The sequence below is a fragment of the Berghia stephanieae genome, chromosome 2, assembly GCF_034508935.2.
Source record: "Berghia stephanieae isolate SIO BIC M18660-M18661 chromosome 2, UCSD_Bste_1.3, whole genome shotgun sequence".
Taxonomy (NCBI): Eukaryota; Metazoa; Mollusca; class Gastropoda; order Nudibranchia; family Aeolidiidae; genus Berghia; species Berghia stephanieae.
In genome coordinates this window covers 5,881,853-5,897,267 of record NC_088361.1, presented here as the reverse complement: position 1 = coordinate 5,897,267, position 15,415 = coordinate 5,881,853, and the positions used below count along the sequence as shown (strand labels likewise).

Below are 15,415 nucleotides of genomic sequence, written 5' to 3'. Positions count from 1 at the left end.
TGCAACGGGTGATACTTAACAGATTTTGCACAACCACAGTCAATTTTACCAATTTAAACAAATTGGCAACACATTGAGAAAACTTTGATCTGTATTATGGTACCAAACACTCTATCATTAGAATTACTGTCTTTGAGATATTTCACATTAAGATATCAGCACAATTTTGATTATAGTTTGTTAAATTTAATTTATTGATTGCATTATTATAAGCAAACAAGCCGATAGAAACTCTCAAAACTTGCTCTTACCGATGGAGGAATAAAGTAACCTCTCATCCATTCCCTCACAACGTGTGCGTCACTCTTAGTTCTTTGATGATATGCGATAGCAGCTGTCCGATTTGTTTCGCTTTGATCACTGCTGGTTCAGAGGGTTATTAATTCCGGTCATTGAGTCTTCATCGCACAAATTATATTCAACAGATGGTCACACGAGTTTAGCTTAATATTATATGAACACGGTTATGCCAGTTTTCCGTTCCACTAGTAACAAACGTGGTCAACCAAGAACACTAGAATAAAGTCCGAGTCGTTTCATATTTCAGTTGTATATATTTGAAATTTACTTCCCAGGTTAAAATATTGTTTCAGTACTTTGTGGGTAAAAAAGAAACCTTGTAATTATTTTGCTGCAATGATCAATATATGATTAATTAAGGGTGATCATTTTAAGCATTCTTGATACAAACACGACTTAACGAAGGAACAAAGGATAAATAATAACCATGTCAAAAAGAAAAATTTTAAAAAAAATTAAATTAAAAAAATAAATATATATATATATATATATATATAAATATATATATATACATATATGTGTGTGTGTGTGTCTGTGTGTGTGTGTGTGTTTGTGTGGGGGGGGGGGAGAGAGAGAGAAAGGGATAGATAGATAGATAGATAGATAGATAGATAGATAGATAGATAGATAGATAGATAGATAGATAGATAGATAGATAGATAGATAGATAGATAAAGAGAGAGAGAGGGAGAGAGAGAGAGAGAGAGAGAGAGAGAGAGAGAGAGAGGAGAGAGAGAGAGAGATTTTCATAATGAAGGACAAAGACATTGGTCTATAACTGTAAAAGTCACTCTGTTGCCTCCATAGCCTCGTGACCTACACGTGACATATTTTGTGCTGTGTCCATACTTTTACATAACGGGGCTTCTAATGTCGCCCTGTTGCTGTTCTTTATTCTTTTTGCGTTTTTCAAGAAGGTTGAGAAAACATAGCAATCACTGATTTATTTTGATTTTATTTCGACAAGATGTGGTGACTGTGCATGAATAGTTGCTGTTGTCAGTGCTTTCCCTCATCTTTGATTTTAATCCAGTTGTCTCTGTCGGAAAAAAAATGTAATATCGCCTAGCTGACATCATGTCCAGTTCTACATGTTACGCGTTACCGTTGGTCAGGGACACTATTTAGAGCGTTTTAAGCACGTCTAGTGAAAATTGCGCTAAATAAAAAAGCTCAAAATTTCAACATTACGTACGTAGTCTGTCATGACACTTGTAACGCATAGTTTTGAGGACTTTTTAGCATTGTCTTTGTCAATGTCCAATTATAAAGATAAGATAAATATCTGGTTTTAAAGATTAATATCTGGTTTTAAATCCTGAAAAAAATCATGTTTTGAGATTCGTTTTCTTTTCTTCTGTGTTTCTTGACTTTTCTACAAAGCCTACACAGTTCATTCAAATGTTTATCATGAATTTGTTGAGTGTGGTCCATGACTAAACGAAATTTTTAAAATCATAATAAATTCAATTTTGATGACGCACAAATGGAATTTTAGCAACTTACAGTTCAATTATAATTGATTCTATTTGTGAAAGAATAGATTTGTTCTATGTTTCTGTTTGAAGAATTCAATTTTTTATTGGAAAAATTAATGCATTTTAAATTACAGAAAAAACGGTCTATTTAGGACTGAAATATCACGATCATTATATACAGCAGTGGCATAAAATACATATGAATGGAAACATGAAATCTTGATAAATATTACCGAGTAAAGAATATTTGTGTTTAAGCTCACTGTGAAGCGATAACAAAGAGATGAAAGTGAACATAAATCGACTGGTATCACCCGATATCACCGTAACTGAACTCACTAGGGGATTCCCGTAATTTGGCAGGCGTGACCCCGGTCAACCTCGGGTCATTACTTGAACTAAGTTACCGCTCAGGAGATATTTTCGTTACTGTGTTATGCAAAAAGTAAAAAAAAAAAAAATTACACCTTTCTGAGTCAGCCTCTAAAGCTGAAATCTGAACGTAAAATAACATAATGTGAGAATTTTGAAAAAAAGATCATTGGTCTTTATTTCAGAAAAATATGTTGAAAACAAACTGTTTTACGGATAAATTTGATTTTAAAAGTTGCTTATGTTTATTTTAGCTTTTTTTTTTTTTTATACAATTTGTTTTGTTTATTCGCCGAATTTCTTGATATTTATATGATTACAAATGATTTCGAACACAGAAATAGCTGGGCCACAATAAGGTAAGTCATGTATAAGTCATTCGTATAAAGTTGCCATACTATCTCATGTAAAAACGTCTTGTGTTTCTGATCCGATGTGTTTTTAAAACGCATTTGATATAAACTCACGAGTGTCCCGATGATTTCGAACCATGAAATGAAACGAGGCGACAACCGAAAAGCAGCCGATAGCCCCATTTTAAGGATGTTTAAATGAGGAAATAGTTGTTTAGTTTGTGTTGGCCATGATGATGATGATGATGATGATGATGATGATGATGATGATGATGATGACGACGACGACGACATCGAGTCAAATTAGGTTCACAAATGATTTTTCTTTGGACAAAAATTTGAGCGAGCTAACGATATAATCTTCGTGAAAAAAGAATTAAAAATTTCTGATTATTTTTTTTTTAATATAAAAATTTGAGCTTTATATAGCGCAATATCCACTAAATGTGCTCAAAGCGCTTTACAAGGGGTCCCTGGTCAACAGCAACATTTAACATCTAGGACGGGACATGACGCCTGTTAGGCGATATTACATTTTTTCGGACAAAGACAACGCTGTTAACGGCCAGGTACTCATTTTACACCTGAGTACGGCGAGAGAATGCGAGTAAAGAGTCTTTTCCAATGACTCAACTATGCGCTGCAGAGCGAAGCTCGAACCCAGGATCTTCCGATCCGAAAGCGAGTGTCATACCACAAGACCACATAGCCGCTATTTGATACTATCAGAATTACCTATAACGCTTATGATGGCATTATTATTAAATAAATAAATAAATAAATAAATAAATAAATAAATAAATAAATAAACAAATAAATAAATAAATAAATAAATAAATAAGCGAATTTTGTTGGCAAAACGTCATGTTGTCCAAGGGAAACGACTCTAAAGGTAAAAGATGAGACAGCCACTTTCTTCTTTCAACTTTCACTTTCGCCTTTTGAGGTAAAATCGTTTTATGTTCATTTTCATTATATTACGTACACCACTTTTCTTACGAGACTTCTTTTTTTTTTTTACTTTTTAAGACAGGTAGATAAGCCATGAAATTTCAAATAATACGAATAGATCATTCTTTGACTTGATTTGTTACTGAACTTTCCATATTCTGGAGTCTGGAGTGTTTAAAAGTGTGTCTGAATAATAATCACAGCAATGGGCAAATCACGAAAGCTATCTCCCCTCTCCGTTCTCTCTCTCTCTCTCTCTCTCTCTCTCTCTCTCTCTCTCTCTCTCTCTCTCTCTCTCTCTCTCTCTCTCTCTCTCTCTCTCTCTCTCTCTCTCTCTCTCTCTCTCTATCTCTATCCCTCCCTCCCCTGGGTGGGGTTCAGTGTAAGTTTTGTTAAGTGATATTTTTTCATTGTAAATCATATGTCTACTATTATTATGTCCGTACTATTATATTTTTTGTCTTGAATATAACACGTATTGTAAACATTTGAGTGTGTTCCTTTTTGTGGGGAGCTGTTCTTGTGATCTCAAATTGAGTACACTGATGGTGTACTCTTGGAATGTTCATCTGATCATCTGTTCCCAATTTGAACCATTCCACTTTGTCTTACTTTAGTCTCGTGTGCTTTCAATTGTAAATAACTTTCTTGCCTATCCCATTTTCTTCCTTTTTTTTACTGGCGCTGATGACCTAAATGCAAGCGCTATAAAACCCTTAAAAACATACAAACATCTCGCTCTCTCTCTCTCTTTTCTCTCTTACTAACACTTTATATATATATATATATATATATATATATATATATATATATATATATATATATATATCCCACACACACACACACACACACACACACAAGGGGGGGGGGGTATCAGGGAAATTAAAAGTCAATTCTTACGTTGTTAATAGTGTGACCAAAAATGCAGGTTTGTGGCTAACTTCATGTATGTAGGGTGAAGATTTGAGGACTGCTTTGGATGGTGCAAAGTTAAGTCCTTGGAAAAGGCTCTTTACTCTTTTGGCCAATATCTTTTGTATTTATGTGTCTGTATGTGAGTATTTTGCTTCAACAACACCCATTTTGGATGGCTGCAGCTCTTCAGACTCGAGTAGTCTCCCTTGGCCATATAGTTTTGGGTTTGTTTGTTTTTTTATTTCAGTTTATTTTCATAATTGACAATTACATAAAATTGATGCAAATGAGAATAACAATAATCATATAATAACTATCAGCAGTTTTGCATATAGTGCAAAATCCACTAAATATGCTCAAAGCACTTTACCAGGGGTTCCTGGTCAACAGCAACATGTAACATGTAGGACGAGACATGATGCCTGTAAGGCGACATTACATTATCTTTCCAACAGAAACAACTCTGTTAATGGCCAGGTACTCATTTTACACCTGAGTAAGGTGAGAGAATGTGAATAAAGAGCCTTTACCTAGGACTCAACTACGCACTACTCAGAGCGGAGCTTGAACCCAGGACCTTCTGATCCAAAGGAGATTGTAATGCCACAAGACCACAAAACTGCTTTATTTGATGTGAAAGACAAAATCATTGAGCAATTGGAAGTCAAGTTAGATGTTTAAAAGAAAAGAGGTTAAAAGTTCCATTCCAAAGGAACTTAAGTCTGTCAAAGTAACTGTGGTCTAAAGGAAGGCTTTTCTAATATATCTTTACACGATGTCCAAATAAAATCAGGACAAAGTAATACATATATATTCTGATAGTGTTAGACAGATATCAATTCTTCTAATCCGAAGACGAGGTGTCAGACTGATATGGGCAAAAAACATAATTTTTTTCTGAACTCTTCTTCTGCTTCTTTCAGTTAAGCCCTCTGCCTACAGCCCTTAGTATCCACATTGTGTTTGGGCACGCACATTAGAGTTTGAGTCCAAAGATCTGCAGGAGACTATTCAGACTCGAGCCCGAATTGCCACTTCGATTTTAGGCATGTTTATTTTTGTTATAGAGATTAGACATAAGCAAGATGAGATGGACAACCTCTTGGTCCTATGAACATTCATTAAACTATCCATCCCTATTCTGTAATATTGAAAACTGTAACTGATCAACTTGTGAAACTGAATTGTTATGAAGAAATCAATATTAATGGTATCCCAGCTAATGATTTAAACAAGTAATATGATTTGATAAGGTGTGTTGTTTTTTATCAGTCTATTAATTCGTCCATTTGGTAGTTATTTAAAATGATCAATGCTTTCATTTTAACATAAAAAGTACTGCTACCCTGAGGAAAGCAATGTTATTTCAAGATATTGTATTTAAAGCACTTGTTACATTACATAATTTTTAGCAACTACTTCACTTTATATGTCTGTAGGAAGATGTCACAGGAACATTCACCCTCTCCAACTCCAGAACGGGCTGTTTATGGATTTGTTTTGTATCAGATATCGCTTTTAGCATTTGGTAAGGCTTGTAAAGATTTTCTGGTTTTTGGATTTTTTTTTTCTTTAAAGATGGTATCTACACTGTAGTATTATGTAGTACAGTAGCAATCAGCCAGGAAATGAATGGAGAAAAGAGAGTGTGTTTATGTGCGTGTGTATGTGTGTGTGTGTGTGTGTGTGAGAGAGAGAGAGAGAGAGAGAGAGAGAGAGAGAGAGAGAGAGAGAGAGAGAGAGAGAGAGAGGAGAACAGATTACACCTCTGGTGGTCAATAATCAGACAGTCGTATATATCAGCAATCACGGTTACATAATTATTCATAACCCTCTTTTTATATTCTCATCTCTTTTTGATCACATTATCAATAACCCATATACGAATTTTAAACACTCAATGTCCCACACATGATTTTCCCTGAAATTAGCTACTATTATGGTGGTTATAAGCAACCTATATTTTTTAAAGACACACCCTTACAGAAAAAAAATCCTGAATAAAACTAGCATACATCAATGTTGTTATCAAACGTTGTCATTATCCAGAGGTTGCACTGTACACTATCATACACACTAAGATGTGTACACAAATACGACCATAGTACTCAAACCCATATACGAAAACATCATCGCATACACACACCATACTCATTACTATACCATCCACCCTAATTTAAAACATATAAAGCGCAATTTATTATCAAAATAAGCTCTTCTTAATAATTCAGTTTCAATTTCTTTTTAAACGTATCTAAATTTTTACAAATACAAAGGATAATCACTTAACACTACACAAGCCAATATCCCATCATCCTCAAAAAATGCTATTTTATGGGCGATAAGTTGTCCTAATCAACACCTCTTTGTTTATTCATATTTCATCATCAGTGATTATTTATTTTAAAGGTTATGGCATTTTACGGTAGTCTTGCCTATGCTGATATAAGAATGCTACACTGTGCTCTTTTAATTCAAATGAAAAAAAAATATCAACAAAATGGGTTATGGTTAATGTAAAGAAATGTCCTTTCTCTGGCATCATCTTTGTCATCTAACAATCACTTTATGGTGATTTCTACTTTCCTGCGATTTGATGTTCTACTGTATAATTTTATCTATTAATAAAAAATCAAACTGTTTCAGGACTATACTTGGTTTGGGCTTATGTTCCAGAGAGTGTCTTGCATGCTTTTGGTCTGACATACTGGCCTCAAAAGTAAGTTGGTATTATTAGATGCTTGCAATATATAAATATTAATTATGTAAATATTAAACTGCTAGACACCACTATGGACTGTAAAAGGAAGGTAATATATTAAAAGAATTGTTGAGTAAAAATGAACACATCAGGTCTTAAACAATAAAAACGATTGAAAGAGTTTCATTATTTGAATTATTGTTCAGCAATATTACACATTTTAATAATATATAATTGTGTTACTATACTCCCAAGGTACGACATGTCACAGTTTTACAGTAAATGTCTCAATAAGTTTATATAGATTCTCATTCTTCTTCTCATGGGAAGTTTATTCTTAAGGGATAAGAGAGGACTTGAATAACCCAGAACATTAAATTAATTTTTTTTTAAAACCGAAATTAGAAATATATAACTAACTCTGCAAGTAGCAGAGGGCTCCTAGTATGATATTGGTAAATAATGAAAAATTTGGCTGGCAGGTAAACTTAAGATTTTGCCTTTAAATACCGAAATGAGATTTCTAGGCTATGATTTGAATAGCATGAGAATCAGTTTGTATTTACTTTCTATCTTCATTAACGTTCACACTTAATGGCAGCCATCCCATGCTTTTGTGTGGGGGACTTTTTTAAACAATTGAGACTAGATACATAAAGATATTGCTGTTGGGATATACTTTTATTGCCCATTTGAATCAGTCCGTGCTGCCATGCCATCAATTAATTTTTAATTAAAAAAAAAATTCTTTATTTATTTATTATTAATTTTTTTTTTTTTTTGAAGTTTGTAAGTGCAGGTTAACTATAACATTTTGACTATTCCACCATATTCCTTTTTCTTGTTATCATGTTCTAAAACCAAACAATCAATTAATAACCTCATATGAAATCCATAACATTTTATTCTTTTAGATACTGGGCTGTGGCTTTACCCGTCTACTTGTGTGTTGGCATCATATTGAGCTATGTCGCTTATATTGGCATCATCTTTCTGATGACCCCAAAGCTTTCAGATGTCAGGACGATTACCGGTGAGTGATATCAATATATCTTAAAAGTACTGCTGGCTCTTTTGAAAACCCAGTCTTCATTTATCAATTTCAATTTTATATTCCTTTCTCCATATCTATTATTAGACTAACATTTTTACCCCTTTATATTAGAACTACTGCCAGGAGGCTAGGAAGCTAAATGTTTAAGAGATACAGTGAAAACCGACTTATACTTATAACCTGTTTTGTTACTGGCGCTGATATGACCTAAATATGTTGCAAGCGCTGTAAAACCCTTAAAACAAAACAAAAACAAACAAGTCGTAGTCACAATGGCCTGGTACCTGCTGGGTAGAAATTGATTTGATTTCGGAGAGTAATATAACCATTGAGCTCAGGTTCCCAATCATTTTTGGATTGACAGGAAGGCCAGAAAAGCCAGAGATAATTCTGACATAATACTGGTGAGATTTAACAAAATTCCGAAATTGCTTATGTTTAAAAAAATCGTAGTTTGTTGGAATATTTTTTTGATACAACTAATACAATTGACTTGAAAATTGTAAGTTTAAGATGTGCTCATCATTCGATTCATATTGATGGGTTGAATTGCTTTACATGAGAAAAAATATTGATAGGCTTGTGATATAATCAAAATTCATGGCCTATATGAATTCAAGGGAATGAAATTTCTGATTAACTCTGAGCATAGATTAATTAATTTCTTCAGGAAGAAGGCTGAGTGCATTTGGTTTGAATGTACTTCAATTGGGAGTAAGGCAGATGCTATTATTGAGAAAATTAATCTGTATAAACAAACGGTTTTTTTTATTTGATATTTTATTCCAGGGACAGGGGAGGGCATTCGTTTTTCCTCAAAGACATATATTAGTATACGCCCTAAGGTATACTACCTTACGTGAGCAAAGTTTTTTTTTTTTTCTTTCCCTTTTTTGAATATTCCACAGAGATAGTGTCCATGCACCAAATGTTTCAAAATATGAATTTATTTCTGATTTATCTCTACAGATTCACATGCCATCTATGAGAATGAACCTTGCCATCCAGATGCTATTCCACCTCTTCAAGATGTAGACATTTCAACTGTCAACAGAATTATGTATCTTAAGAAAAACAAATTATGATGATCACCGTCGTAAATAATGTCACAAGACATTTGATGCTGGTATTAATCAATCAATCTCTTCTTTATTATGGCCTATTTTCAAACTTCCTTCCGCCTTGGATAGGATGATAATCAGGGTTCAAGTGCTGTCTGGCATGTCTTTTTTATATAAAGATACTTAACCTTAAAGGAAGGCCTTTTGATGCATGAGATTTTTTGACAACCATGGCAAACAGCTTATATTTATGGAGGAATAATCTAACTGGTATGTGAGCTTGTGGAATGTATATACTTGATGAACTTGCAAACATGCCTGAATAGGTACAATGAGACTCGATACCAACAGGACCTGAGATCACATGGAGTTAAGCATCCAAACTGTACATGTGCCTCCCTTAACCTTCCCTCCACCTTCTGTTTGTGTGTGTAGGACGCTAGTCTATTGCAAAGTACTTTTCGCCTAATCTAACAGACCCAGCTAATCAATAACTATTGGATGGAAAGTGAAGGTTCAGATAGAAAATCTTGACCTCACTTGGAACCGATCTTGGTCTCTGTGTGTGATGTGAGTACTTTACCAACTGAGCTATCAGGACCCAAAGAAAAATATAAATTGAAATAACAATAGAGTAGATGGCCCTAGTGCAACCACTTGTTGGGGTGGTTGCACAGAGGTCCTTCCTAACCACCAATTGAATCTTTTCTTTGTTTTAACCAGGCCATATGGTTGCACTAAGGGCCTGACAATGATCCTTTTAAAATAAGTAAGGATTTAAAGAATCTATGTGATGAAAAGCAAGCACCATAACATGCCCTGTTCGCAACCACATGCCCCAGCTGCAACCAGTCAAGTGACTCTAGTGCAACCACCCTGCCCTGTAAGCAACCATTATGTACCCTGAATGCAACCATTTGAATTACAAACTCAAAAATAAATTAGGGAACAATTGGAACCTTTAATTTATTACATTGGACATTATGGTAATGTATTTAATAAGAATCAACATGAAAACAAATACAATATAAAAGATTAATCCACCTTATAAAAAAGAAGTTGTAAGAAAGTCGAATTAATTTGAAAAAGAAATAGATAACATATATAAATAATTAGAATCTAACACTAATTGTGTTGTGGACATATATAGACTGTATTCTAATTTGGCCCATTATTTACTTTCTGATGGTGGCAAAATAGCGCTCCAAATTGATCTCGATTCACCACCATCAGGGTTTGAGTTTGATTCTCCCTCATTACAATTTTCAATTGCTTCATCTAAAACGGCTGTATCGTTCATTAAAAGTTCTTCTAAACTATCAATATCTAGATCTGAATTATCGTCCAACACCATTTCAGAATCATCAACACTGGTGTCATTGTCTGAGTCACATTGTCTTAATGTTTTCTTTTTCTTGCTTCCTCCCTTCTTTTTTTCATCCATTCGCCTTTTACGATCTTCTTTGCGTTTCTCAATTTGTTCTCTCTTCTTTTTCTTTGTTTCTTCTCTCAACTTAGCTTTTTCCTCCCTTACTTTTTGCTTCTCTTTCAATGCTGCAGCCTTTTCTTGTCTCCTACTTTCCAAGTCTACTTTCCTTTGAGCTTTCCTTTCTTCATCTGCCTTTGCATCCAAGTCTTTTTGAATGAGGTGGTCAATAAATTCAGGCCCACTTATTAAAATGGCAACTTCTTTACTTTTTGTTTAGCTGTGCCACGACTCAGTGTGTTGACCAAAAGCGGGTCACGTGTTGGCTTTGGCGTGGGAGTACTTTTAGCTGGTGTTGAGGTGACTGGGGCTTCTGTGTCCTGGACCATCGCATCATGATAGCTCTTCCATAAAGAATACAACAGATCCTCGCAGTCATACCCTTCCTCCAGTCTTTCATAATATTTTAGAACAGTTGCTTCTCCGATTTGGGAGCAGATCAAAGCAAATTTTCTAAGTATCCGTCCTCGAGTTGATCCTGACGAAGAGGTTGAAGGTCCAACACAGGATGGAGTAGTCGATGATGTCTGAGTCTGAATAACGGATGATGAGCTGGTAGTGGCAGACACAGATGAGGCTTCCGTGGAAGTGGTAGATATGGTAGAAGTTGGTTCTGCTGAAGCTGAGGCAGTTTCTGAAGAATCATTTGTACCAGGAAGCTTTGGCGAGGTTGTGGCAGAAGGCAACACCTTTTCCCAAGAAACATTTGTAGGGTCAAAGGGATACAATCCACAAGATCTAAATGCTTGGGGACAAAGATCTTTCTCCACTGTAGTTCTATTGTAAGCTTCTTTAAAAACGTTGGCAAAAATCCGCTTGGTAATTATTTCCTCCTCATTTTGTTTGCGCACAGATTTTTTCCATTCTGCTTTTAACGTCTTAAATATCCCAACATTCAGCGGTTGGAGGACATGAGATGAATGTGGTGGCAACGCATACAGAATAATGTCATTGTCTCTGCACAATGATGCAGCTCGGATTGAATGATGGCTGATATGACCATCAACAAGCAGAAGCACAGGCTTTGTTCTACAAGATGTCTGTGGAATAAATACTGACTCCAGCCAATTGGCAAAAATGTCCATGTTCGTCCAGCCGTTTTGTGAATTGGTTATATATGACTCTTGGAACACATCTTGGGGCCTGAAGCCGCAATTGTGACCCCGGATATATTAACATTGGCCATGTAAAATGCCCACTTCCGTTGCAGCATGCCAAAACAGTGATCATTGTCCTTTGCTCACTGCCAATTTGATATATGAATTTTGTGCCAGCGAAGGCGAGCACCTTTCCACTTTCAGGATTGAGGCTGAAAATCAAGTGTTTCTTCTTACTTGGATTCATCGAAGCAAAAATCCAAGAGGGAGCAAGAAGAAAATTCTACCCAACGTGCAAAGAAACAGAGGGTGCTGACAGAGTCACCATCTGTCAGTAGTGGCCCCTCAACCATTGCCAACCAATGTATTTTTTTATGTCAGAGACTTGGGTCCGGCTAACCTGAAATATTCTGCAAAGGATGTCATTAACCTAGAGCATTTCTAGAACTCGGCCTTTGAGACAGTGCCTCTCTATCCTTCTGTCTGCTTCTCCTGTGGTGTTCGATTTTATAAATATCACCAGGGCTGCCAACCCCCATCAGTAAAAAAGAGTACAAGTGAGGGAGAAAAAGAGTAAGATTTGGGCAAAATGAGTAAGATCCTAAAAAGTAAGCGATTTACTCGAAGAATGTCACATACTCATATACGTACATACCTATTTTTTTGGCACTGTAGACTTCTTTTTTGACAGCAGTACAATGATGAGTAACAAAACAATTCCCTTGTCGCACAAAGAACACTTAAAAACACAATTTATATCATTCCCAGAAAATAAATATCAATAGGACAAAGTAGAGCAAACAACTATTTACAGGTCCTTTAAATTTATATTTTGTTATTCACATCTTGATGGATTTGGCCGTGGCTGACTTAGCCTTAGTAAGCACTTCCTTTGCCACAGGCTCCCTAAATGATTTTCCTCTGTTTTTACGTATTGCAAGTGATTCTAACAATCTGTTTGACATACAGTTTCTTAAAATCTGTCCTGTTCCTCCTTACCATGCTAAACAGTCGCTCACAAGAAGCATTGGAATGAAAAATTGATAACACTCCAAGCATGCATCTACTCAGAACAGTGAATCGTTTACCCCCTTCCTGTGTCTCCTCTTTTGCCTTCTAAACCAATACTTGTCGCTGATTCAGTCTTATCCATGTCTAAATTGCTTGCCTGCCACTGCCTGAACTCCCTATTTAAAATATCCATGTTTTCTTGAATTCCTTATCAGCTGGTAGCAATGATCTAAAGTTCAAAACAAAGTACTTGATGTCAGCAAAAGACGAAGATTTCCTTTTAACAGGGTCGGCCACAGATGCATGGAGAAGTGCCTTATTGTCCATATTACATTTTTTCTGGAAGAATTCAATGGCCACTTGAAAATATTTGGTGACTGATTTGAAGAAAATTACCTTTTCTTCCACATTTAACTCCTTTTCAACAAAACTTCTACACTTAAAACCTACATCTATTTCAGAATCAGGAAGGAGATCTTTCTTAACATCTATGTCGAACTCGTCATTTTCACCTACAGCTGATGGCAAAATGAAGCGAAGACAGAAGTCGTTTATAACAGATCTGAAAATGGACCTAACTCTATGAATTAGAGGCCCTTCTTTTTGTAGTAAGGCATTGGCTTTCTCAATTACAGGAATAACATTTTGAAGGAACAGAGCATATGCTTGCACTTCAGATGAGAGGAGCTTTTTAGATACACTCTTAGCTTTGTCCTGTGTCGATTTTGAAATACTATCCTTAGATATTTCCAGAAATAATGCACTCAACGGGTCCCATTGCTTGCGCAGACGAGATGTGCATGGACCAAGAGACAACCATCGAGTGTTAACATGTTTCAAAATCTCATGGCTTTCACATCCAAGAACATTCTGAAGTTCTTTCAACCTGGACACCCTCTTTGGAGACTTATCGAGAAAGAAGTAAATATCAATCAACAATTGATCGATCTTATGAGGAAGAGAATTTGCAGCTTTAAGAGCTGCAAGATTTAACCTATGGCATGGGCAACCTATGATGCTGATGTTTTCATTAACCAAGTGCAAGTGTGCAGCCACACCCGATTTCTCCCCTACCATGACTGCAGCATTATCTGCACTAAAACTAATGCAATTGGACAGATCAAACCCATTATCATCAACTATTTTCTTGACATGGTTGAATATATCTAAACCTGTAGCAGTTGTAGAATTCAGAGTGTCAACTGATAAAATATCAGTTGAAATCCTTTCGTTTTCAACATCTGCATAGCGCACAATGATCGGAAAAAGCTTTTGTTTAGTGTCATTGCCTCCGTCGGTACTAAGCGAATAGACTCCACAGTTGAGTAAATTTTCAACGGTTTTTTTTTTCTCATCTTCAGCCAAAGAATGAATTATAGCAGTGGTTTTTGTCCTCGAGCATTTGTAATTTCTAAACTCTGCACAATTTGGGTACATGGTGCGAAGCAAATCCCAACATCATCAGAAATAGCAATTGGCAAATCTTTTTCAATAATAAATTTTGTGAATACAACCTCAGCATTATTGGCGCTGTAATCCTCAGACTTCGTGAATGAAGACAGAATGTTTTAACTCCCCGATGCTTTCTGAGCAGAAACATGTTTTATTTTTTTGTTAAATGCCTCTTAACGTCATACTTTCCACTAGCCTTTATCGAAAAATGCGAGTTACATGTAGAGCAGAAAGCCATTGTTGATCCCTTTTCTGACCTAACAACTCCTTTAAATTCTCTAGCATAGTCCTCTTTCCACGTCTGATCATAAGCCATTTTTGATTTCTTAGAGGGTGGCTCAGCCATTGTCACAAGAATTTCACAGCACTTATATCTAGACACAACTGTCACGACTTTTTACAGTTGAAGGTAACACAATTGAGAGAACAAGTTGATCCAACTACACGCGAAAAACTGTGACGAATGAATCTTGTGACAGTCACGACTGGTAGATGAAGTGAATCTAATCTTTGTCGACAGTCCACACTGAATATCGAATCTCAATCTCAGTTATAAATAGAGCTAGATACCATAATTGTAATCGTTGATGGCAAATAATATTGTAATAAATAGACATAAAAAGTATCATCATTACCATGATTATAATGGTATCGATTACATCATGGCTGGACAATACCCATCCCGCATTTTTAAAAATTACTTTCACTTCCGGTAACCGGCTATACAACCGGGTCATTAGAATTTGAAAACCTAATGCAAGCGGAAAAAAAAAAAAAATCCAAAACCCCCAAAAATACGTACAATTTTATAAAAAGTCTTACACGCGTACAAGTTAAAAAAACGTAAAAATACGTATTTTTCGCGTAAGGTTGGCAGCCCTGTATCACTCTCCTTGGAAATGGCCTCTGGTTTAACAAAAGCCATTAATATGTCAGTCACAACATCATGAAGACGCTGCTGCAGTAAGTGTACTGTTGGCTCCTCTCTGGAGGAGAAGATTAGCATTAATGTAGGTGGGAAGGGCAGACTTGAGGAATAGAGTATAAGCGTTGGAAAAAAATAAATCAATTCTCTTCAACCTATCAGACGGTTTTTTAAGGTCTTTAATTTCTGCACTGAAAAAAACAGTCAAGGCATCTCATTGTCCCACAAGTCTTTCGATGCATTTGTGAAGTGACAACCA

The 15,415-nt window shown here is 35.7% G+C and overlaps 1 protein-coding gene across 1 annotated transcript; it reads left to right on the top strand.

Moving 5' to 3' along the window:
* Positions 1–3,391: 3,391 nt before the first annotated feature.
* On the top strand, positions 3,392–12,060 carry LOC144964219 (phosphatidylinositol N-acetylglucosaminyltransferase subunit P-like). The gene is made up of 5 exons (XM_078898234.1): positions 3,392–3,449; positions 5,809–5,897; positions 7,016–7,088; positions 7,985–8,103; positions 9,094–12,060. The coding sequence occupies exons 1-5, from the start codon at positions 3,403–3,405 to the stop codon at positions 9,207–9,209; spliced, it is 444 nt and encodes a 147-aa protein (XP_078754360.1). The 5' UTR covers positions 3,392–3,402; the 3' UTR covers positions 9,210–12,060.
* The last annotated feature ends 3,355 nt before the right edge of the window (positions 12,061–15,415 follow it).